The 26,931-nt window shown below is 45.2% G+C and overlaps 1 protein-coding gene across 5 annotated transcripts in view; it reads right to left on the reverse strand.

Annotated features, from left to right (window-relative positions):
• The window catches only part of IL17REL (interleukin 17 receptor E like), a 290,191-nt gene that overhangs the window by 97,926 nt on the left and 165,334 nt on the right, over positions 1–26,931 (reverse strand). For all 5 annotated transcript variants that reach the window (XM_077264875.1, XM_077264877.1, XM_077264876.1 and 2 more), the window contains exons 6-9: positions 23,286–23,330; positions 20,595–20,734; positions 14,640–14,711; positions 13,378–13,432 (exon numbers count right to left, since the gene is read on the reverse strand). In XM_077264875.1, coding sequence (XP_077120990.1) covers positions 13,378–13,432; positions 14,640–14,711; positions 20,595–20,734; positions 23,286–23,330 — 312 coding nt within the window. The remainder of the gene's footprint in view (positions 1–13,377; positions 13,433–14,639; positions 14,712–20,594; positions 20,735–23,285; positions 23,331–26,931) is intronic.

Consider the following 26,931-nt stretch of genomic DNA (forward strand, 5'->3'; position numbering starts at 1 on the left):
GCCTTAATTCCAAAGGTCCTCAGGAAAATCCAGGAGGAAGGTGCATTAGTGATGATGGTGGTCCCATTTTTGCTGAAACGAAGCTGGTTTTCCCTGTTGAGGAAGATGTCCCAAATAGGTCCGCTTCGGCTGCCAGAGAAGAAGGACCTGCTGTCCCAGTGCCCAGTGCTTCATCCAGATTCAGAAAACCTTCAGTTGTCTGCATGGATCCTGAAAGGAAGATCCTAAGGGCCAAGGGCCTTTCAGACCAGGTGATCTCCACAATCCAGGCCAGCCGTAAGCCTGTCACCTATGCAAATTACAATAAGATGTGGAAGAGATTAATTCTGTAAAATGGTAGCTCTTTCTTAGGTACTTCCAGTCCCAACATTCCAAAGATCCTAGACTTTCTCCAAGCGGGGTTTAACAAAGGATTAAAACCAAAAACTTTGAAGGTGCAGATTGTGGCCCTGAGTGTTTTTTTTTATTTTTCCCTGGCAACTCACCTGTGGGTAGTGCGTTTTTCTAAGGCCACCCAGAGATTAAGGCCCTCATTAAGGTTATCCATCCCTCTGTGGGATTTAAATCTAGTGCTTAATGCCCTATGTAGGCCCCTTATGAGCCGATAAAAGATATTGACATTGCAAAACTTTCGGTGAAGATGGTCTTTTTGGTAGCCATAACTTCGGCTAAGGGACTAGGTGAAATACAGGCACCCTCTATCCAGAACCCCAACATTTAGATATATGACGATTGTATAGTCCTAAGGCTAAATCCTAGATTTTTGCCCAAGGAGGTCTCTTCTCGGAACTTAAATCAAGAAATAGTACTTCCCTCGTTTTGTCAGTCCCCAAAAAAAACAAAAGAAAGGTTTCTTCACTCCTTGGACATTAGGCAGACAGTCATCCACTATCTTGGAGCAACTCGGGAATGGAGACAGGATACAAATTTATTCGTCCAGTACGGGGGAAAGAATAAAGGAAGTAAAGTGTCAAAATCATCCTTAGCTAGGTGGATAATAGCTGCCATTTCCCTAGCATATGAAGCAGAGTTTTTGCCCGTTCTGGTAGGATTGAAAGCCCACTACACCCGAGCACTAGCAACTAGGGCTGAGCGAAACGGATCGGTCATTTTCATAAGTCGCCGACTTTTGGCAAAGTCGGGTTTCATGAAACCCGACCCGATCCCAGCGTGGGATCGGCCATGTGGTACATGATCTTCGCGCCAAAGTTGCGTTTCATATGACGCTTAAAGCGCCATTTCTCAGCCAATGAAGGTGCACGCAGAGTGTGAGCAGCGTGATGACATAGGTCCTGGTCCCCACCATCTTAAAAAAGGGCATGGCAGTGGTTGGCTTGCTTTCTGCGGCGTCACAGGGGCTATAAAGGGGCATTCCTGCCGACCGCCATGTTACTGCTGCTGATCTGAGCATAGGGAGAGGATGCTGCCACTTCGTCAGAAGCAGGGATAGCGTTAGGCAGGATAAATTAACCCCCAAACCGCTTGTGCTGTAGCGATTTCCACTGTCCAACACCACCTTTTCTTTGCAGGGACAGTGGAGGCAAGATTTCTGTGCAACAGCTCTGTAGCTTATAAGGCTACCTGATCGCTGCGTTGCTGTGTGTACGCCGCTGTGCAAACCAACTGCTTTTTTTAAAGCACAAATCCTGTTGCTCCTTCCTTTCTGCACAGCTATCTTGTTTGTTTGTCCTCATTTTTTGTGTGCAGCAGTCCTTTTTATTGCTGCCTGCCATATTTTTCAGAGATTATTGTAGGGAGATAGTAATTGTAGTACGGTCCCTTTTTTATATATATATCTTCCAGCCACTTTCAGCCCCTGAAACTGTGTAGTGTAAAACAGTGGGCCTGTATTTTTCTGCACTGTCCCACACCTAAGAAGGGAGATTTATATTGCCAATCAGTGCATCTGTGCCAGTGCTGTCTGTGGTATCTGTCATTCATTTTGTGCCACAGAAAATATACTGTGATATAGTGGGCCTGATTTATTCACTTGACTCCCGTATCAAAATAAAAAAATTAAAGGGAGAATAATCTTACCAAATCTGTGCCAGTGCTGTCTGTGGTATCTGTCATTCATTTTTTGCCACAGAAAATATACTGTTAGATAGTGGGCCTGATTTATTCACTTGTCTCCCATATAAAAAAAAATTAAATAAAGGGAGAATAATCTTGGCAAATCTGTGCCAGTGCTGTCTGTGGTATCTGTCATTCATTTTTTGCCACAGAAAATATACTGTTAGATAGTGGGCCTGATTTATTCACTTGTCTCCCATATCAAAATAAAAAAAAATTTAAATAAAGGAAGAATAATCTTGCCAAATCTGTGCCAGTGCTGTCTGTGGTATCTGTCATTCATTTTTTGCCACAGAAAATATACTGTTAGATAGTGGGCCTGATTTATTCACTTGTCTCCCATATAAAAAAAAATTAAATAAAGGGAGAATAATCTTGGCAAATCTGTGCATCTGTGCCAGTGCTGTCTGTGGTATCTGTCATTCATTTTGTGCCACAGGAAATATACTGTGATATAGTGGGCCTGATTTATTCACTTGTCTCCCATATAAAAAAAAAAATTAAATAAAGGGAGAATAATCTTGGCAAATCTGTGCATCTGTGCCAGTGCTGTCTGTGGTATCTGTCATTCATTTTGTGCCACAGGAAATATACCGTGATATAGTGGGCCTGATTTATTCACTTGTCTCCCATATCAAAATAAAAAAATATATAAATAAAGGGAGAATAATCTTGGCAAATCTGTGCCAGTGCTGTCTGTGGTATCTGTCATTCATTTTTTGCCACAGGAAATATACTGTCATATAGTGGGCCTGATTTATTCACTTGTCTCCCATATAAAAAAAAAAAATTAAAGGGAGAATAATCTTGCCAAATCTGTGCATCTGTGCCAGTGCTGTCTGTGGTATCTGTCATTAATTTTGTGCCACAGGAAATATACTGTGATATAGTGGGCCTGATTTATTCACTTGTCTCCCATATAAAAAAAAATAAATAAATAAAGGGAGAATAATCTTGGCAAATCTGTGCATCTGTGCCAGTGCTGTCTGTGGTATCTGTCATTCATTTTGTGCCACAGGAAATATACCGTGATATAGTGGGCCTGATTTATTCACTTGTCTCCCATATCAAAATAAAAAAAAATTTAAATAAAGGGAGAATAATCTTGGCAAATCTGTGCAAGTGCTGTCTGTGGTATCTGTCATTCATTTTTTGCCACAGGAAATATACTGTCATATAGTGGGCCTGATTTATTCACTTGTCTCCCATATAAAAAAAAAAAATTAAAGGGAGAATAATCTTGCCAAATCTGTGCATCTGTGCCAGTGCTGTCTGTGGTATCCATCATTCATTTTGTGCCACAGGAAATATACTGTGATATAGTGGGCCTGATTTATTCACTTGTCTCCCATATCCAAAAAAATAAATAAATAAAGGGAAAATAATCTTGGCAAATCTGTGCCAGTGCTGTCTGTGGTATCTCTCATTCATTTTTTGCCACAGAAAATATACTGTGATATAGTGGGCCTGATTAAATCCTGCATTCTCCCACACATAAAGAGTGAGATTTCTATTGCCAGTGTGTGCATCTGCGTGCGTCAGTCCTGTTCGTGGCATATCTGCCAGCCTCTTTCTGCCAATCAAACTGTGTAGTGTAATCCAGTGGGCCTGATTGTTCCCTGCATTCTCCCACACATAAAGAGTGAGATTTCTATTGCCAGTGTGTGCATCTGCGTGCGTCAGTCCTGTTCGTGGCATATCTGCCAGCCTCTTTCTGCCAATCAAACTGTGTAGTGTAATCCAGTGGGCCTGATTGTTCCCTGCATTCTCCCACACACAAAGAGTGAGATTTCTATTGCCAGTGTGTGCATCTGTGTGCGTCAGTCCTGTTCGTGGCATATCTGCCAGCCTCTTTCTGCAAATCAAACTGTGTAGTGTAATTCAGTGGGCCTGATTGTTCCCTGTATTCTCCCACACATGAAAAAGGGAGATTTTAATTCACAACAAGTTTACGTACACCTTCTACCTGCTTGTACAGGACCACATAACGGTTGTTAGTTTGGTTTAATTTTTCCAAGAATGAGGAAGTCTGGTGGAAGAGGTCGTGGCTGTGGGCGGTCATTGCCAGCTGGTAATGATGGTGGTGGTGGTGGAGCATCTGGTGGTAGTGGGAAAAGCAAAATAGCACCTAAGTCTCAAGTTGTTGAGCCAGCGTCATCATCTGGCTACACAAGGCCTCGGAGGCTCCCTTTTCTGGGAGTAGGAAAACCGCTTTTAAAGCCGGAGCAGCAGGAACAAGTTTTGGCTTTCATTGCTGACTCTGCCTCTAGCTCTTTCGCCTCCTCCTCAGAAAGTGCCAAATGTAAGAGCAGTGCATCGTCAGTGGATGTTCCCGGGCAGGGACAAGTCGCTTCTTTGTGTTCTTCACCCAGAACAACAGAGAAGGATGCATCAGGTGACACAACAGGTTACTCCATGGAGCTATTTACACATACCGTTCCTGGGTTAGAAAGGGAAATTGTTAACAGGCCATGCCCATTACAAGATGAATCAGACATGGAGTGCACAGATGCACAGCCACAGCCAGATTATTATGCTGTTCCTTTGACTCAGATCAGAACATTGCCCTCGCAGTGTACTGATCCAGAATCTGACCCTGATGACACTATTAAGCCCCGTCACGAATGCTATAGCACCGGCTTACACGGTGACCCAGAAGAAGGTGCCCAGGACATAGAAGAGGAGGTCATAGATGACACAGTTGTTGACCCCGATTGGCAGCCATAGGGGGAACAGGGTGCAGGCGGCAGTAGCTCTGAAGCGGAGGAGGAGGAGCCGCAGCAGGCATCAACATCGCAACAGGTTCCATCTGGCAGGCCCGTATCTGGTAAAAAACATGTGGCAAAACCAAAACCAGTTGTAGGACAGATTGGCCATCCAGATAAAGTAGCTCAGTGTGCAATGCCTGAAAAGGTATCCGATAGTAGGAAGAGTGCAGTCTGGTATTTTTTTAACCAAGATCCAAATGATCAGTGCAAAGTCATCTGTAAGAAATGCTCAAGGACCTTCAGCAGAGGTCAGAATGTTAAAAATCTAAATACAAGCTGCATGCGTAGACATTTAACCACCATGCACTTGCAAGCCTGGACTAACTACCAAACGTCCCTTAACGTTGTAACACCTTATCATAATGAAGCTAGTCAGCAACGCTACAACCCTTCCCTCACTGTAAGCCCACCGTTTACCACACCACCTGCAGTAAATGTGGAGGTTTCGTCGCAAGGCCAAAGCCGTTTGGGAATCACCAGGTTCGTGGTAGGAAACACTGTATGTAGGGCAACAGCAAGAATACCATCACCAGCACTCTCTCAGTCTGCCATGTCCACCGGCACCCCCGCTAGTTCCACCCTATGCAGCTCTCCAGTCCAGCTCACCCTACATGAGACTCTCGTTAGGAAAAGGATGTACTCATCCTCGCATCCGCGTACACAGGGTTTGAACGCCCACATTGCTAGACTAATCTCGTTAGAGATTATGCCCTACCGTTTAGTTGAAACCGAAGCTTTCAAAGCCCTGATGGACTACGATGTACCACGCTATGAGCTACCCAGTCGACACTTCTTTTCGAGAAAAGCCATCCCAGCCCTCCACCAGCATGTAAAAGACCGCATAGTCCATGCACTCAGGCAATCTGTGAGTAGAAAGGTGCACCTGACAACAGATGCATGGACCAGTAGGCATGGCCAGGGGCGTTACGTCTCCATCACGGCACACTGGGTTAATGTGGTGGATGCAGGGTCCACAGGGGACAGCAATATTGGGACAGTTCTTCCTAGCCCACGGTCTAGGAAATAGTTGGCTGTAGGCGTTCGTCCCCCCTCCTCCTTCTCGTCCTCCAGCAGAAGCGAGAGCTCATCCACAGACCGCAGTTGCACGACCACTCCATCCGCAGCTGCCACTGTTGCACACGAGGTGTCCCATTATGGAACAGCTAGTGGCAAGCATCAGCAGGCAGTATTGGCAATGAAGTGTTTGGGCGACAACAGACACACCGCGGAAGTTCTGTCAGAGTTCTTGCAGCAAGAAACTCAGTCATGGCTGGGCACTGTACATCTTGAGGCAGGCAAGGTAGTGAGTGATAACGGAAGGAACTTTATGGCTGCCATAGCCCTTTCACAACTGAAACACATTCCTTGCCTGGCTCCCACCTTAAACCTGGTGGTGCAGTGCTTTCTGAAAAGTTATCCGGGTTACCCGACCTGCTCCTGAAAGTGCGCAGACTTTGCTCGCACATCCGCCGTTCGCCCGTACACTCCAGCCGTATGCAGAACCATCAGTGGTCTTTGCAACTTCCCCAGCATCGCCTAATCATCGACGTTGCAACAAGGTGGAACTCCACACTGCACATGCTTCAGAGACTGTGCGAACAGAGGCGTGCTGTTATGTATTTGTGGGAGGATACACATACACGGGTAGGCAGTTGGATGGCAGACATGGAGTTGTCAGGTGTGCAGTGGTCGAAGCTACAAGACCTGTGTCAAGTCCTTCAGTGTTTTGAGGAATGCACATGGCTGGTTAGTGCAGACAATGCCATAATAAGCATGAGCATCCCCCTAATGCATCTGCTGATGCAAAGTTTGACGCACATAAAGGAGCAGGCGTCTGCAGCCGAGGACGAGGAAAGCTTAGATGACGTCAGCCATTGTCTGCTCAGGGAAGTCAACAGGACGAGGTGGCGGGCGAAGAGGAGGATGATGGGGATGAGTATTTTTTGGATGAGGAAGCTTCTCAGGGGGCAACAGAAACTGCTGGCGTTGCAAGGCCGGGTTCTGGTTTTTTGAGGGAGACAAGTGACGTTGATTTGCCCGAAAGTGCTCCTCAACCCAGCACATGCACAGATTTGACAACTGGCACATTGGCACACATGGCGGATTATGCCTTGCATATCCTCAAAAGGGACCCACGCATTATAAAAATGATGACCGATGACGATTACTGGTTGGCCTGCCTCCTTGATCCTCGCTATAAAGGCAAATTGCAAAATATCATGCCACATGAGAACCTCGAACAAATATTGGCAACCAAACCAGCTACTCTTGTAGACCGTTTGATTCAGGCATTCCCAGCACACAGCGCCGGTGATGGTTCTCACACGAGCTGCAGGGGGCAACAGGGCAGAGGTGTTAGAGGTTCACAAATCAGAAGTGGCGTTGGACAGAGGGGTTTTCTGACCAGGTTGTGGAGTGATTTCGCAATGACCGCAGACACGACAGGTACTGCAGCATCAATTCAAAGTGACAGAAGACAACATTTGTCCAGTATGGTTACTAACTATTTTTCCTCCATTATCGATGTTCTCCCTCAACCGTCATTCCCCTTTGATTACTGGGCATCCAAAATAGACACCTGGCCTGAATTGGCCGAATATGCATTGCAGGAGCTTGTTTGCCCAGCAGCTAGTGTGCTGTCAGAAAAAGTATTCAGTGCTACTGGTTCAATACTGACCGAAAAAAGGACTCGTCTGGCGACCCAAAATGTTGATGATCTAACCTTCATTAAAATGAACCACTCATGGATTTCTAATTATTTTGCCCCACCTTTCCCGGCTGACACCTAGCTTTCCTGAAAAAAGGTCTTGCTTTGGGACTGGTGTTACTGACTGTTCCAATCTCTAAATTTGCAGCTGCTGTTTGTACAGCATACGACATGTTTACACCTCCCTAAATGGCCTAACTCCCCCCACGGGGCCGTGGTCTCGCCACTTGGCGCAAGCACCCGTCAGAGAGCCGTTTGTCTGAAGAGGTGGGTGTGCCCACTTTTGGTCGACGGCACTGCCACTGGGTCCGTCATAGTACAATGAAGTGTCTCTGGCGGTGGTGGCACGCACCCAACGTCAGACACACCATTGTAACATGAGGGGCCCTGGTCCTGTACCGCCGGCCACGAGAGAGTGCCCCCCCCAGCTCAAACAGTGCTCTACCACTTGCAAAGTTATCTCTCGCTGCTCCACCACTGTTTAGTCTATGCGCTGAAATCCTTCAATGCCTGGCACTGACAATAACAATTTGTTGACATGTATGATGCTATTTAAAATAGGCAGGGGCCCTGTCCTACTTTTACAACAGTAAATACTTTGCGCCAAATTACAATGTCTGAAAGTCAGCATAGGAGCCCAACCCTGTACCAAAGTATGCCCCCCCTTTTTTTTTTTGGGGGGGGGCGAGACATTGACATCTATTTCGTTTTTGGGAATACTTACTGTCTGCAGCCCCTCCTTCGAATTGTCCTCCTGAGAGCACAGCAATGCTGCCTGTGTACCCCTGCCACATAATGGAAGCTGCATAGAGCCTATTTTGTTATTTTAGGCCTTCTAAGTCTGTCTGCGGTCCCTCCTTCGAATGGTCCTCCGCTGAGCACAGCAATGCTGCCTGTGTACCCCTGCCACATAATGGAAGCTGCATAGAGCCTATTTTGTTATTTTAGGCCTTCTAAGTCTGTCTGCGGTCCCTACTTCGAATTGTCCTCCGCTGAGCACAGCAATGCTGCCTGTGTACCCCTGCCACATATTGGAAGCTGCATAGAGCCTATTTTGTTATTTTAGGCCTTCTAAGTCTGTCTGCAGTCCCTCCTTCGAATTGTCCTCCTGAGAGCACAGCAATGCTGCCTGTGTACCCCTGCGACATAATGGAAGCTGCATAGAGCCTATTTTGTTATTTTAGGCCTTCTAAGTCTGTCTGCAGTCCCTCCTTCGAATTGTCCTCCTGAGAGCACAGCAATGCTGCCTGTGTACCCCTGCCACATAATGGAAGCTGCATAGAGCCTATTTTGTTATTTTAGGCCTTCTAAGTCTGTCTGCGGTCACTCCTTCGAAATGTCCTCCGCTGAGCACACCAATGCTGCCTGTGTACCCCTGCCACATAATGGAAGCTGTATAGAGCCTATTTTGTTATTTTAGGCCTTCTTTGTCTGTCTGCGGTCCCTCCTTCGAATTGTCCTCCTGAGAGCACAGCAATGCTGCCTGTGTACCCCTGCCACATAATGGAAGCTGCATAGAGCTTATTTTGTTATTTTAGGGCTTCTAAGTCTGTCTGCGGTCCCTCCTTCAAATTGTCCTCCTGAGAGCATAGCAATGCTGCCTGTGTACCCCTGCCACATAATGGAAGCTGCATAGAGCCTATTTTGTTATTTTAGGCCTTCTAAGTCTGTCTGCGGTCACTCCCTCGAATTGTCCTTCACTGAGCACACCAATGCTGCCTGTGTACCCCTGTAACCTACTTTAAACTGCATAGAGCCTACTTTCCATTGTAGGCCTACTACGTGTGTCTGACTCGGCCAGTCCACTCCTTGCAGTTGTCCTCCACTGAACAAAGCTATGCCGCCTGTGTACTCCTGTTACCAATAGTGAACTGCATTTATCCTACTTACTTATTTGTGCCTAGTAACTGTGTAAGCCTGTCATAACAGTTGTCCTCCACCACAGAACCCAGCTATGCCACATGTGTACTCCTTTTACCAATTTTGAACTTAATATAGCCTTCATTTTTATTTTAGGCCTACTTCGTGTGTCAGAGCCACTAATTACACATGCCCTCCTCCGCTGAACCACGCTATGTTGCAAGTGTACTCCCCTTACCAATATTGAACAGCATTTTGCCTAATTACTTATTTAGGCCTACTTATTGTGTCTGTCTCCCATTACAGTTGTCCTCCAGTGCACAAAGCTGAGCTTCAATCTTCAGGCTCTCATTAAGTAGTTGTTGTTAATATGTGTGGTTGGGGCCTACTAATGGTGTCTGCCACTCCCTGGTGTTGTCCTCCACTGTGCAAAGCTGAGCTTCAATCTTCAGGCTCTCATTAAGTAGTTGTTGTTAATATGTGTGGTTGGGGCCTACTAACGGTGTCTGCCGCTCCCTGGTGTTGTCCTCCACTGTACAAAGCTGAGCTTCAATCTTCAGGCTCTCATTAAGTAGTTGTTGTTAATATGTGTGGTTGGGGCCTACTAACGGTGTCTGCCGCTCCCTGGTGTTGTCCTCCACTGTACAAAGCTGAGCTTCAATCTTCAGGCTCTCATTAAGTAGTTGTTAATAATATGTGTGGTTGGGGCCTACTAACGGTGTCTGGCCCTCAAAGGTGTTCTCCAGCTTTACTTGCCTGAGCTTCAATCTTCAGGCTCTCATTAAGTAGTTGTTGTTAATATGTGTGGTTGGGGCCTACTAACGGTGTCTGGCCCTCAAAGGTGTTCTCCAGGTTTACTTGCCTGAGCTTCAATCTTCAGGGTCTCATTAAGTAGTTGTTGTTAATATGTGTGGTTAGGGCCTACTAACGGTGTCTGGCCCTCAAAGGTGTTCTCCAGGTTTACTTGCCTGAGCTTCAATCTTCAGGCTCTCATTAAGTAGTTGTTGTTAATATGTGTGGTTGGGGCCTACTAATGGTGTCTGCCGCTCCCTGGTGTTGTCCTCCACTGTACAAAGCTGAGCTTCAATCTTCAGGCTCTCATTAAGTAGTTGTTGTTAATATGTGTGGTTGGGGCCTACTAACGGTGTCTGCCGCTCCCTGGTGTTGTCCTCCACTGTACAAAGCTGAGCTTCAATCTTCAGGCTCTCATTAAGTAGTTGTTGTTAATATGTGTGGTTGGGGCCTACTAACGGTGTCTGGCCCTCAAATGTGTTCTCCAGGTTTACTTGCCTGAGCTTCAATCTTCAGGCTCTCATTAAGTAGTTGTTGTTAATATGTGTGGTTGTGGCCTACTAACGGTGTCTGCCGCTCCCTGGTGTTGTCCTTCACTGTACAAAGCTGAGCTTCAGTCTTCAGGCTTTCGGCCTATAGTATCAGATATTTAACTGCATTTGGCCTACTTGTCTGGTTGGGCCCTACTAACAGTGTCTGCCGCTCCTGGGTTTTCTCCTGTTTGGTTTTCTTGAGCTTCTATCTTCAGGCTCTCATTAAGTAGTTGTTGTTAATATAACACTGCAGTTGGCCTACTAGTGTGGTTCGGGCCTACTAACGGTGTCTGGCCCTCAAAGGTGTTCTCCAGGTTTACTTGCCTGAGCTTCAATCTTCAGGCTCTCATTAAGTAGTTGTTGTTAATATGTGTGGTTGGGGCCTACTAACAGTGTCTGACGCTCCCTGGTGTTGTCCTCCACTGTACAAAGCTGAGCTTCAATCTTCAGGCTCTCATTAAGTAGTTGTTGTTAATATAACACTGCAGTTGGCCTACTAGTGTGGTTGGGGTCTACTAACGGTGTCTGGCCCTCAAAGGTGTTCTCCAGGTTTACTTGCCTCAGCTTCAATCTTCAGGCTCTCATTAAGTAGCTGTTGTTAATATAACACTGCTGTTGGCCTACTAGTGTGGTTGAGGCCTACTAACGGTGTCTGCCGCTGCTTTCTGTTCTCCACTGTACAGAGCAGAGCTTCAATCTTCAGGCTCTCATTAAGTTGTTGTTTATATAACACTGCAGTTGGCCTGCTATTTTGGTTGGGCCTAGTAACAGTGTCTGCCGCACCTTGGTGTTGTCCTGTGTTATTTTCCACAGCTTCAATCTTCAGGCTTTCGGGCTAGATTTGTAATATTAAACTGCAGTGGGCCTACTAGTGTGGTTGGGCCCTTAAAATGGTGTCTGCCGCTCCTGGGTTTTCTCCTGTTTTGTTTTCCCGAGCTTCCATCTTCAGGCTTTTGGCCTTTATTTGTAATATTAAACTGCATTGGGCCTACTACTGTGGTTGGGCCCTTAAAACGGTGTCTGCCGCTCCTGGGTTTTCTACTCCACTGAACAAAGCAATGCCGACTGGTTAGTCCTGTTACCAATTTTGAACTGCATTTAGCCCACTTTATTATTTGGGCCTATATCTGTGTTTCATCCTCATCCTGCCCATTGCCCAGCCAGTGCTAGATGAGTCTTGTGGTACATTGACCCAGACCACTACATTCCCCTTGCACGCTACACAGCCACAATCTGACCCTGCTGAAAGTCAGGTTCCCCTTTCCCGCATACTATACCACCTTACACAGGGACAAAGAGGAAGGTGCCGATGAAAGTGCAGGTTCCTTCATCAGGTGGGGGGGCATACTCGTTGGCGACGTCACAGGCACAGGGCCCCTCAGAGTACGCAGAAGTGTCGCTGCCGGTGGGAGGCGCCCCCGCCGTGCAAACACACCGCCGTACTTTGAGGGGCCCTGTGCCAGTGCCAATGCCAATGAGTGGGCCCCCCCTGCTTGCTCAGGATCACAGCACTTGCAAAGTTGAAATACTTTAGCCACATGACCCCCAATTTCCAATGCACAACTATTATTATAAAGTTAATTAAGATTGACAAGCTTCAGAAACAAGAATGGATGTTTTTGCCATTAAAATGGGCACTGTAGGTGTTTTCCTGGCCCCCACTCACTGCCGACTTTGCTTCCCCATTGACTTGCATTGGGTTTCGTGTTTCGGTCGATCCCCGACTTTTCGTAATAATTGGCCGATTGCACTCGACTCGACTTTTGAGATAGTCGGGTTTCGCAAAACACTCGACCCCAAAAATGTAAAAGTCGCTCAACCCTACTAGCAACCTCTTGGGCCGAGAGGGCGGGTGCATCGGTGGATTAGATCTGTAGCGCAGCTACTTAGTCTACCTTAAATACATTCTGTAAACACTATAAGTTGGATACTGCGGCAGCAGATCAGGTTGCCTTTGGCCATAAGGTTCTGCAGGAGGTAATTCCCTCCCTTAATTTTGTATTTGGTGTGTTCAACTTGTACAGAATTTGAATAAATAACAATTGCATCCATCCAGGTGTGGTACTTGGAAAAACACTGGTGAATGGGTGTGGAGAGGGTCTTTTAACCTCTTATGCATTTCCTGTCCCTATAAGGAAGAACAACCTCCATGGTGCTGTCAAGATGGACTCCTGGAAACAACATTGCCGGTAAGTCTAATTAAGTTTTTTCGAGAGCCTTATTCTGAGTCTCACAGCTTTACATTGAGAAGTGACTTCCAGTCTGCCAAGCAAACCCTACCAGCAGTCACAACTTCAACCACATGTTGCAGAAGACTGGAGTGGCACCAGGAACAGGAGAAAATGGTGGCTGTTAAGTACATACAGAGAATATACATTACTGATATCACTTCGATGGTGAAATGGAAAAATTTAAAACCTGAGTGGTAAATTATATTGCTACCTGGCAGTTACTAATTAGCATTAATTTCATGTAAGTGCTGCTTTAGTTTATTACTGATAGAGTACATCTTCTGAGTGACTATCCCCATAAATCAGAAACACAGGACTAACACTCTGCATAGCAAGCATGTCAACTTCAACATTACATATCAGCTCAAGAACCAGATTTATAATAGACAAATATTTCATTTGTTAATACTTACTGTTTTTAAATGGACAAAGTCGTGTCCTTCTAGAATCAGGATATAATAGCCAACCCTTAAAGAATGAATTAAATTGGAACATTAAAATAACTTCATACACACACACAAAAAAAATATATATAGGGTGGGCCATGTACAGGAATACACATAAATAAAATGGGACTGATTGGTGATATCAACTTCCTGTTTGTGGCACATTAGTATATGGGAGGGGTAAAACCTTTCAAGTTGAGTGTGACCATGGCGGCCATTTTGAAGTCAGCCATTTTGGATCCATGTGAAACAAAACTTATTGAGAATTTCTCAAGAAAACAATGGTGTGCTTAGTTTTAATGTAATTTTATTCTTTCATGAGTTATTTACAAGTTTATCTTCATTTACAGCCATTGACATGTCGCAGAGGTTAACACGTGAGAAGCAATAGAAATTGTGTTGATATCTGGTGAACTCAGTACCCGGGTCATTGCAGCAGATTTCAATGCAAGACACCCTACCCAAGAAAACTGTCACCATTCCCATGTTATTTAGGTGTATCCATATAAATGGCCCACCCATAAAAGGTTGCCTCATCACTGAACATAATATTCTGTTTAAACTGAGGGTTCTGTTCAAATTTTTGTTTTGCCCATTGTGCAAATTCAGTGCACCGATCTGGGTCATCCTCGTTGAGATGCTGCAGCAACTTGATTTTGTAAGGGTGCCATTTGCGACTAGCTAATATCCGCGAAGGGATGTTCGACTGATGCCAGATCGGCACGTTTTAACCTCCGAGGCATGTCAATGGCTGTAAACAAGTAAAAACGTGTAAATAACTCATGAAAGTTATGTTAAAACCAAGTACACCATTGTTTTTCTTGTGAATTTCTCAATAAGTTTGATGTGTCACATGACCTTCTTCCCATTGGAAAAAATAAAGTTGGATCCAAAATGGCCGACTTCAAAATGGCCGGCACGCTCACCACCCATCTTGAAATGTTTTCCCCCTCCCATATACTAATATATCACTAACCATTCCCATTTTATTTAGGTGTATCCATATAAATGGCCCACCCTGTATATATAGAAAATGGAACATATAGGAAATCATGTAGCTTTGAAGGAAATAGATTTATTAAAGCAAAAAATCCCAAATCTCATTTCTTATATAGTATAGCTATACAATATAACAAAGACCACGAAACATAATGACAAAACAGGATGTGGTAAATTAGGACTTATTGGTATTGGTATAAATAGTGGATAATGTACATGACATAAATTACCTCAATGCACAAACAAGGTAGAATTTCTGAATATGTCAATGTGGCAGACTTTGTCGTGTTGTCCTTTTTTATCTAAAGCACAAAATTGAAAATGAGCATAAAAGAAACACAAAATGACGATCTGTGTATAATGTTGATAGTGAGGTAAAGGTGCTATCACTCAGCAATCTTCACAATATGTTACCGCCACACACTGTGTATAATGTTGATAGCGAAGTAAAGGTGCTGTCACTCAGCAATCTTCACAATATGTTACCACCACACACTGTACAGTTACCTAGAAGGAGCGTTACTAAGAATGCTAATTTCCCAATAATTGTGTAATGTAAACCGTGCTGTGTAAACTAACCGACCTTGCCAAGCACAATAGCAGCCTATGCGCTCACTATGCGAACAATCCATTATGGATCCTTCAGTGCACATCTGAAGTGGTGTCTGACAGACTAGACAAAGGAGATTTTTGAAGAGGTTTTCATAAAGAACAAAGTACACTTTACAGCACGGGATCACAGCTGATTCTATTTCTGAGGTAAAACATTTCCCTGCCTGTTTTTAAACAATGTTTTACTTCAAAGAAAGAATCATGTGCGATCCTGTGCTGTAATATCTATATTCTCTTTTGCTTCCCCCTGCCCAGGAGCTGTGGTATGATCAGACCATGTCCCTGCACGGTCAGACACAGCCATTACACAGTACACAGCAGGGGCACATTTATAACATTATCTCACCACAGGATCGTTTTATGTAAACACCTCCAATTGTGGAACTTATTAGTATTCCAAGTTCTTTTAATTAACATGTTGATTAAAATTAACTTTATTTGTGGGGAAACCGTTTTATCTGTTTAAGGCCCTGGGAATGTTTTGTGCCATTGTTTTTTTCCTCGCCTTTTTTCAAGCCATAGCATTTTTATTTTTCCATTGACATAGAGCTTGTTTTTTTGCAGGACGAGTTGTGGTTTGGCATGAAACTATTGATTTTACCATATGATGTAGTGAAACCTGGGAAAAATTTCCAAGTGTGATGAAATGGTGAAAAAAAGGCAGTTCCGACATTGTATTTGGGTTTTGTTTTCATGACATATATTGTGAGGTAAATATTACTTGGAAACATGATTTTCCAGGTCATTCCAATTACGGCAATAACAAACATGCCTATATTAAGGTTCTGAATATTGTAAAGCTTTTTTTTTCTTTGGGTTGCCAATTTCCAAGAGCGGTAACATTGTTTTTTGTTATTGGTGAGGCTAAATGAGGGCATTGTTTTTTGAATGTTAAACTGATCTTTTATTGATACCAATTGTGTGTACATACGATGCTCAATATTACATTTTTTAGGCCAGTCTCACACGTCCAGATAATTCCGGTACCGGAGAAAACGGTACCGTAGTTGTCCGTGTGCTCACGTGGCACATCAGTGTGGCACACGTGCGGCAGCCGTGTGCCGCCCGTGTGCCATCTGAGGACCATACGAACTGTGCAAGAAAGACAGCGCTACAGTAAGCGCGGTCCCCCCTGCATGTGGTGCTGAAGGCGGCATTCATCTCTTCTCCCTGCAGCGCTGCATGCTGGAGAGAAGGGATGAAAAATCAAATTTTTTTTTGTTAAAAATAAAGTTTGGGGGTCACCTCCCGCCTCCCACCCGCTTGCAGAGAAATACTCACCCAGCTCCCGTGATGCCTCCTCTCAGCGCCGGCAGCTTGTCCTGTGTGAGCGGTGATGAATATGCGGCTCTACCCCTATGGGAGGAGGAGCCGCATATTCATAACTGTAATGAGCGGTACCACGTGACCGCTCACACAGGACAAGCTGAAAGCGCTGAGAGGAGGCATCACAGGAGCTGGGCGAGTATTTCTCTGCAAGCGGGCGTGCGGGGGATGGGGAGGGGTGGGACACGGGAGGTGACCCCAAACTTTTTTTTAACAAAAAAACTTGATCTTTCATCCCTTCTCTCCTACAAGCGCTGCTTTCAGCTGAGCAGGACAGAAGGGATGAATGCCGGCTTCAGCACCACACGCAAGGGACAGCGCTTAACTGTAGCGCTGTTTCTCCTGCGGCGGTACGTGCACACGGAGGAGACTGCACACTGTTCTCCGTGTGCACGTGTGCGGGATGTTTTGCAGACCGTGCTGCCAGAGAAACACGGACATGTCTCCGTGTTTTGCACACGGACACATGGCGTGTGCATAGACCCATTCATTTAAATGGGTTTACATGTGTCAGTGTCTCGGGTACATGAGAAAACTGTCACTACAGGTACCGGAGCCACTGACGTGTGAAACCGGCCTTAGAGAGATGAGGTGACCAAAAAAACACAATTCTGACATTTTGATTTTTTCTCCTTTCAGTATTTACCAATAAGGTTACTTAATTTCAGTATTTTATAACATCAGACTGTGATAAAACCAAATATGATTATTTTCTCCTTTTTTTATAATTAACTGGTGGGAAAAGGGAGTGATTTGAATTTTTTATATATTTTTTTAAAAAATTCTTAATTTTTTTATATTACTTTTTAGTCCACTTAATTAAGGGACTTCAATCATTGTTGCGGCTGTTAGAAACAAATGTCAGCTATATAAATTAGCCAGTATTTGCCAAGTGTGGAGGAAGCTTAGCTCCTGAGCCCCCTCCAGATATAAGGACCTCTTCCAAGGACAATAATACAACCTCCTTTTGTTGGAACGGGATAATGTCACATATCAACTGGTGTAAATAAACCCTTACACCCAAAGCATATTTCAACTAGGACCCTCCATATTCCAATGTAAACTCTTAGGTTAACCTGGAGTCAGTGTTACATTTCTCCATAATACATTACAATGATTACTTTTTTGTCATTTAGGGTCAGTGGTATTTTTTTTATTTTTAAATGTTACTAAGCTGTGAGTGTGGTGTTATAGTGTTATATGTATAGGCTCTTATGTTCTCCATAGAACTTAAAAATGGCAAATAAATATACAAGGAGACATTAATAAGCAAACAAAAGCAAAAATGTATGCAAAATACACCTCTAATATCGCTTAAAATTCATGATATTATTTACTTGTATTTTAAATGAATGGAAAAAAATGTGAGAAAAAATAAAGTGCCATTGATTTCCATTTAAAGAATAACTAAACCTTTATACCTTTTCTATACTGGAGTGACATTTTTATTGCCAGCAGCTTAGTGGGAGTCTGGGTCCTGAAACCTCCACTGATATTTAAAAAAAACAAAAGGTGCATGGCTCAGGCTACAGGAGTGCACAGCTCAGGCTACAGGAGTGCACAGCTCAGGCTACAGGAGAAAACATCTCAGGCTATAGGAGCAAACAGCTCAGGCTACAGGAGTGCACAGGTCAGGCTACAGGAGCAAACAGCTCAGGCTACAGGAGGGAACAGATCAGGCTACAGGAGGGAACAGCTCAGGCTACAGGAGCGCACAGCTCAGGATACAGGAGCAAACAGCTCAGGCTACAGTAGTGCACAGCACAGGCTACAGGTACAAACAGCTCAGGCTACAGAAGCAAACAGCTCAGGCTTACAGGAGCGCACAGCTCAGGCTACAGGAGCAAACAGCTCAGGCTACAGGAGGGCACAGCTCAAGCTACAGGAGCATATAGCTCAGGATACAGTAGCAAACAGCTCAGGCTACAGGAGGGCACAGCTCAGGCTACAGGAGCACATAGCTCAGGCTACAGGAGGGAACAGCTCAGGCTACAGGAGCGCGCAGCTCATGCTACAGGAGCGCGCAGCTCATGCTACAGGAGCAAACAGCTCAGACTACAGGAGTGCGCAGCTCAGGCTACAGGAGCGCACAGCTCAGGCTACTGGAGCACACAGCTCAGGCTACAGGAGTGCGCAGCTCAGGCTACAGGAGCACACAGCTCAGGTTACAGGAGCAAACAGCTCAGGCTACAGTAGTGCACAGCTCAGGCTATAGGAGCACACAGCTCAGGCTACAGGTACAAACAGCTCAGACTACAGGAGTGCGCAGCTCAGGCTACAGGAGCGCACAGCTCAGGCTACTGGAGCACACAGCTCAGGCTACAGGAGTGCGCAGCTCAGGCTACAGGAGTCCACAGTTCAGGCTACAGGAGCAAACAGCTCACGCTGCAGTAGTGCACAGCTCGCTCAGGCTACAGGAGGGCACACCTCAAGCTATAGGAGTCCACAGCTCAGGTTACAGGAGTCCTCAGCTCAGGCTACAGGAGTCCACAGCTCAGGCTACAGGAGCGCACAGCTCAGGCTATAGTAGTGCACAGCTCAGGCTACAGGAGGGCACAGCTCAGGCTACAGGAGTCCACATCTCAGGCTACAGGAGTCCACAGCTCAGGCTACAGGAGTCCACAGCTCAGGCTACAGGAGCACACAGCTCAGGCTACAGGAGGGCACAGCTCAGGCTACAGGAGCACACAGCTCAGGCTACAGGAGGGCACAGCTCAGGCTACAGGAGTTTCTTAGCTCAGGCTTTCAGGAGTGCACAGCTCAGGCTACAGGAGGGAACAGCTCAAGCTTCAAGAGGTTACAGCTCAGGTGATAGAGCTCAGGTTGTAGGAGCACACAGCTCACCAAACAGGAGTGCACAGTTCAAGCTACAGGATCGCACAGGTCCGGCTACAAGCAAGCACAGCTCAGGCTATAGGAGCTCAGGCTACAGGCATACACACCGCTCACGCTACAGGAGCAAACAGGTCAGGCTACAGGCATGTACAACTCAGGCTACAGGAGCACACAGCTCAGGTTACAGGAGCAAACAGCTCAGGCTACAGTAGTGCACAGCTCAGGCTACAAGAGAAAACAGATCAGGCTACAGGCATGTACAGCTCAGGCTACAGGAGCACACAGTTCAGGCTACAGGAGCGCACAGGTCAGGCTACAAGCATGTACAGCTCAGGCTACAGGAGCTCATAGCTCAGGCTCCAGGCATGCACACAGCTCAGGCTACAGGAGCGCACAGGTCAGACTGCAGCCATGCACAGCTCAGGCTACAGGAGCGCACAGCTCAGGCTACAGGAGAGCACAGCTCAGGCTACAAGCATGTACAGCTCAGGCTACAGGAGCTCATAGCTCAGGCTACAGGCATGCACACAGCTCAGGCTACAGGAGCGCACTGGTCAGGCTGCAGGCATGCACAGCTCAGGCTACAGGAGCGAACAGCTCCGGCTACAGGAGCGCAGAGCTAAGGCTACAAGCATGAACAGCTGAGGCTACTGGAGCTCATAGCTCAGGCTACAGACATGCACACAGCTCAGGCTACAGGAGTGCACAAGTCAGGCTACAGGCATGCACAGCTCAGGCTACAGGAGCGAACAGCACCGGCTACAGGTGCGCAGAGCTCAGGCTACAGGCATGCACACAGCTCAGGCTACAGGAGCGCACAGGTCAGGCTACAAGCAAGCACAGCTCAGGCTACAGGAGCTCATAGCTCAAGCTACAGGCATGCAATCAGCTCAGGCTACAGGAGTGCACATGTCAGGATACAGGCATGCACAGCTCAGGCTACAGGAGTGCGTAGCTCAGCTATAGGAGCGTACAGTTAAAGCTACAGACAAGCACAGCTTATTCTACAAGAGTGCACAGCTTAGGCTTCAGAAGGGCACAGCTCAGGTGACAAGTGTACAGTTCAAGCTACATGAGAACAAAGCTCACTCTACAGACAAGCACAGCTCAGTCTACAAGAGCACACAACTCAGGCTACAGGAGCGCACATCTCAGGCTACAGGAGTACACAACTCAGGCTACCAGAGCACACAAACAGAGCAGAGTACAGGTTCAGTAGAGAGCATAGTCTTTGTAGCACAGGCATTACTATTGCACCGAAGTCTATAAATGCAAGTAAAGTACTATCCTTTTTACATTTAATGGTAATACAATCAGTAGCTGGGAAACTTTTGTTGAAAAAAGTGAAAAACAAAACTTTTAAAAACAATACGAAAGACATTCAAAATAATATGTAAAATGTTTGTACTGACCAAGGCATGAGCTCCAGTATCAAGACAACTGATGTGTTTCAAACATAGTCGTACATTGTAATCATAGTCTTCCGGAATATTTGATACATAAACTATTATATTTTTCTTATCCTCATTGACCATGTAATCTAGTTTCCCAGCTATAATAAGAAAATAATTGATTCCATTACTTTCTTTCCAGATATGTGGCAGTTACTTTGCAGTATGCAATAAAGGTATAAATTATTTATGAAACTCATTTCACGGGCTCAGCTAATGTGTACACCCAATATCAGGTGTAGTGTTGAGCGATACCTTCCGATATTTGAAAGTATCGGTATCGGATTGGATCGGCCGATATCCCAAAAATATCGGATATCGCCGATACCGATACCCGATAGCAATACAAGTCAATGGGACACAAATATCGGAAGTGATCCTGGATGGTTCCCAGGGTCTGAAGGAGAGGAAACTCTCCTTCCGGCCCTGGGATCCATATTCATGTAAAAAATAAAGTATAAAAATAAAAAATATGGATATACTCACCCTCGGACGAGCCCTGGCTGTCACCGCTGCAAGCGTCTGCCTCCATTCCTAAGAATGCAGAGTGAAGGACCTTCGATGACGTCACGGCTTGTGATTGGTCGCGTTACCGCTCATGTGACCGCTCACGCGACCAATCACAAGCCGCGATGTCATCGCAGGTCCTACACTCACTGCATTCTTAGGAACGGAGGCTGCCGGATGCACCGCTGAGGTCCAGGGTCTGTCGGAGGGGTGAGTATATCCATATTTTTTATTTTTATCCTTTATTTTTTACATGAATATGGATCCCAGGGCCTGAAGGAGAGTCTCCTCTCCTCCAGACCCTGGGAACCATACGCACCGCACACGCCTGGAAACTTATAGGAACTTCCGATTCCGATTTCTGATATCACAAAAATATCGGAACTCGGTATCAGAATTCCCATACAGCGAATATCGGCCGATACCCGATATTTGCAGTATTGGAATGCTCAACACTAATCAGGTGATTATACGTTTCTTGAGGCTTATAAAGAGCCAGGTTGGTTCTGCACAAAAATCTTGTAAAATATTAGACACATTGCATTCTGATAGCAAAACATTGGTGACCCGGACAATTGGGGATACATACAGGAGCCTCTCACAAAATTAGAATATCATCAAAAAGTTAATTTATTTCAGTTCTGCAATACAAAAAGTAAAACACATATATTAAATAGAGTCATTACAGAGTGATATATTTCAAGTGTTTATTTCTATTAATGTTGATGATTATGCCTTACAGCCAATGAAAACCCAAAAGTCATTATCTCAGTAAATTCAAATACTTTATAACAACAGCTAGAAAAATGATTTTAAAATCTGAAATGTTGGCCTACTGAAATGTATGTTCTGTAAATGCACTCAATACTTGGTTGGGGCTCCTTTTAACATCAATTACTGCATCAATGCGGCATCGCAAGGAGGTGATCAGCCGGTAGCACTGCTGAGATGTTATGGAAGCCCAGGTTGCTTTGGTAGCAGCCTTCAGCTCATCTGCATTCTTGGGTCTGGTGTCTCTCATTTTCCTCTGGACAATACACCATAGACTCTCTATGGGGTTAAGGTCAGGCCAGTTTGCTAGCCAATAAAGCACAGTGATATTGTTGTTATTAAACCAGGTATTAGTACTTTTGGCAGTATGGACAGATGCCAAGTCCTAGAGAATGACATTTCCATCTCCAAAAAGCTTGTCAGCAGAGGGAAGCTCTAAAATTTCCTGGTAGACAACTGCGCTGACTTTGATCTTGATAAAACACAGTGGACCTACACCAGCAAATGACGGCTCACCAAACCATCACTGACTGTGGAAACTTCACACTAGACCTCAAGCAGCTTGGATTGTGTGCCTCTCCACTCTTCCTCCAGACTCTGGGACCTTGATTTCCAAATGAAATGTAACATTTACTTTCATCTAAAAACAACACCTTGGACCATTGAGCAACAGTCCAGTTCTTTTTCTCCTGGGCCCAGGTAAGACATTGCTGGAATTGTCTATTGGTCATGAGTGGCTTGACACAAGCAATGCGACACTTGCAGCCCATGTCCTGGACATATTTGTGTGTGGTGGCTCTTCAAGCAATGACTCCAGCAGCAGTCCACTCTTTGTGAATCTTCCCCACATTTTTGAATGACCTTTTCTTAACAATCCTCTCAAGGCTGCGGTTATCCAGGTTGCTTTTGTACCTTTCTCTACCACACTTTTTCCTTCCACTCAACCTTCCATTAATATGCTTGGACACAGCACTCTGTGAACAGCCAGCTTCTTTAGCAATGACCTTTCGTGGTTTAACCTCTTTGTGGAGTGTGTCAATGATATCTGTCAGCAGTCTTCCACATGATTGTGGAGCCTACTGAACCAGACTAAGGGACTTTTTTAAAAATGCCTAGGAAGCCTTTGCAGGTGTTTTTTAATTATTTAATTTTTTTAGATAGTGACTTCGGGGCTTTCATTGGCTGTAAGCCATAATCATCAACATTAACACAAATAAACACTTGAAATGGAGCACTCTGTTTGTAATGAGTCTATATAATATATGAGTTTCACTTTTTGTATTGAAGACCTGTAATAAACTTTTTGATGATATTCTAATTTTGTGAGAAGCACCTGTATATTATTTGCATTGGTAAGAGCTCATGATTACTTACTTAGACATGGAAGTATGTGTTTTCCTACATCTTTATTGTGACAATCTGGTAATAAAACATAGAAATGTTACAGCACATATTTTATTCCAGAATCTGTGCTACAATTACATGGCAATTTTACATTTTGAACTCAAACATTTGCTGAAATGAAACTTGTCAACAGATACATATTGCCCAAACCACAGCATGAATCAGACATTGGCTGCATCTGTGCTGCCAGGCAAGATTTACCTGGAAACAATGAGTAAACTGCTCATCAACTACTGCTGATGCCGGTCTTGACAAGAGGATATGTTGGAGTCAGACGCTCCTAAATCAACAAGAAGCACCTCTTTGCACCTTGCTACAAATCTTACACTATTCTGGGATTGAAGTAAGATTTGTAGCATAAAGTACACTGCAGCTCATCATGAATTAGGGAAGCTGTGATGCCACACCTCTGTCGCACCCCTGTCCCACCCCATCTCCATAAATTTTGCTGGAGCTCGGTGAAATTGATGTGAAAAAACAAATGTCCCAACATTTTTACACAACTCCATGTTTTGTAAAAATTTGAGTCTTTTCAAAGTGATTTATGCCAGAATTCTGGTTAAATTGTTTTGATGAATTGTGGGGTTTGTGTCTTGTCTGACTAGTCCGATGCAGTCACCACGTGGCTTCTTTCTGCCTAAATCCCTTTGACTGTCAAGTCCCTCACTGTGAGTACATATGGAATCTGAAGATAGCATCCTTTTAAGGTTTATTTATAATAACCCAGTTTTCCTTTGCGAGTCCCTTTATTTTGTTAACTAATGAAATGTTGTGCTAGTTGTGTATAAAGAGAAAAAATATAGCTAGTGAGATTGATGGGGCATTTGATCTGGATGCTGGGTGCACTGTCCACTTAGGAAGCAACACTGACAATTTCACATGCTGTTATGCAAATGGAATAGACAACAGATGGAAATTATTGGCAATTATCAAGACACAATAAAGGAGTGGTTCTGCAGGTGGGGATCACAGACCACATCTCAGTACCAATGCTTTCGGGCTGATGCTTTGGTTACTTTTGAATGTTGGTTGTGCTTTCACACTCGTGGTAGCATGAGATGGACTCTACAACCCACAGAAGTGGCTTGGGTAGTTCAGCTCATCCAGGATGGCACATCAATGTGAGCTGTGGCAAGAAGGTTTGCTGTGTCTGTCAGTGTAGTATCCAGAGGCTGGAGGCGCCACCAGGAGACAGGCAGGTGTCATGATTCCCAATGGCAAGGAAACATCAGAACACAAAAATAACGGACGAGCTCTGGGTGATGGAATCTCGAGCTGACCGTGAGCTAAATCTACCACACAACTAATAGTAGCCAGGGAGCATACCTACGACTTCCTAAATGCCACGCGCCAGCCGGAGGACTAACTACGCCTGGTAGAGGAAGGAACAGACCTGGCTTACCTCTAGGGAAATACCCCAAAAGATGATAGCAGCCCCCCACATGTAATAACGGTGAGTTAAGAGGAAAAGACATACACAGTATGAAAGTAGATTTAGCAAAGAGAGGTCCACTTACTAGATAGCAGAAGGATACAAAAGAGGACTTCACGGTCAACTGAAAACCCTTTCAAAAAACCATCCTGAAATTACTTTAAGACTCCTGTGTCAACTCATGACACAGGAGTGGCAATTTCAGCCCGCAAGAGCTTCCAGCTACAGAGAATAACAAAAACTGCAAACTGGACAAAAGATACAAAACAAAAGGACAAAGTCCACTTAGCTGATCAGCAGACTAGTAGCAGGAACATGCAACCAAAGGCTCTGGTTACAATGATGACCGGCAAGGAAATGACTGGAGAGCAAGGCTAAATAGGAAACTCCCAAACACTGATGGGAGCAGGTGAACTGAGACAGCAAAGCACACACAAGTCACCAGTACCAACAGCAACCACCAGGGGAGCCCAAAAAGCGGATTCACAACAGTACCCCCTCCTTAAGGAGGGGGCACCGAACCCTCACGAGAACCGCCAGGGCGATCTGGATGAGCCCTATGAAAGGCACGAACCAAATCCGAGGCATGAACATCAGAGGCAGTTACCCAAGAATTATCTTCCTGACCATAGCCCTTCCATTTAACCAGATATTGAAGTCTCCGTCTGGAAATACGAGAATCCAAGATCTTCTCTACAACGTACTCCAATTCACCCTCCACCAGCACAGGAGCAGGAGGTTCAGTAGAAGGAACCACCGGTACCTCATATCTCCGCAACAACGACCGATGGAATACATTATGGATAGCGAAAGATGCCGGGAGGTCCAAACGAAAGGACACAGGGTTAAGTATCTCCAAAATCCTATAAGGACCGATAAACCGAGGCTTAAATTTAGGAGAAGAAACCCTCATAGGGACAAAACGGGAAGACAACCACACCAAGTCCCCAACACGAAGGTGAGGACCAACAAGACGACGGCGGTTAGCAAACTGCTGAGTCCTCTCCTGGGACAGTTCCAAATTATCCACCACTTGTCCCCAAATCCGATGCAACCGATCCACCACCGCATCCACTCCAGGACAATCCGAAGATTCAACCTGACCAGATGAAAAACGCGGATGAAACCCTGAATTGCAAAAGAAAGGAGAAACCAAAGTGGCAGAACTAGCCAGATTATTAAGAGCAAACTCTGCCAACGGCAGAAAGGCAACCCAATCATCCTGATCCGCAGACACAAAACACCTCAAATAAGTCTCCAAAGTTTGATTAGCTCGCTCCGTCTGGCCATTGGTCTGAGGATGGAATGCAGACGAAAAAGACAAATCAATGCCCAACCTGGCACAGACTGCCCGCCAAAATCTAGACACGAACTGGGTACCCCTGTCAGAAACGATGTTTTCCGGAATACCATGCAAGCGAACCACATTTTGAAAAAACAGAGGGACCAACTCAGATGAGGAAGGCAACTTAGGCAATGGCACCAAATGAACCATTTTAGAAAAACGGTCACACACCACCCAGATGACAGACATCTTCTGAGAAACAGGGAGATCCGAGATAAAGTCCATAGAGATGTGCGTCCAAGGCCTCTTCGGAATAGGCAAGGGCAACAACAACCCACTAGCCCTAGAACAACAAGGCTTGGCCCGAGCACACACATCGCAAGACTGCACAAAAACACGCACATCTCGAGACAGGGAAGGCCACCAGAAGGATCTAGCCACCAAATCTCTGGTGCCAAAAATTCCCGGATGACCTGCCAGAGTAGAAGAATGAACTTCCGAGATGACTCTACTGGTCCAATCGTCAGGAACAAACAGTCTACCAGACGGACAACGATCAGGTCTATCCGCCTGAAATTCTTGCAAAGCACGTCGCAGATCTGGGGAGACAGCAGACAAAACTACCCCATCCTTAAGGACACCAGCAGGTTCAGAATTCCCAGGAGAGTCAGGCTCAAAACTCCTAGAAAGAGCATCTGCCTTCACATTCCTAGAACCCGGTAAGTACGAGACCACAAAATTAAACCGAGAAAAGAACAACGACCAACGTGCCTGTCTAGGATTCAGGCGCCTGGCAGACTCTAAATAAATCAGATTCTTGTGATCAGTCAAAACCACCACCTGATGTCTGGCACCCTCAAGCCAATGACGCCACTCCTCAAATGCCCACTTCATGGCCA

The sequence above is a fragment of the Ranitomeya variabilis genome, chromosome 5 (genome assembly GCF_051348905.1).
Source record: "Ranitomeya variabilis isolate aRanVar5 chromosome 5, aRanVar5.hap1, whole genome shotgun sequence".
Classification (NCBI taxonomy): domain Eukaryota; kingdom Metazoa; phylum Chordata; class Amphibia; order Anura; family Dendrobatidae; genus Ranitomeya; species Ranitomeya variabilis.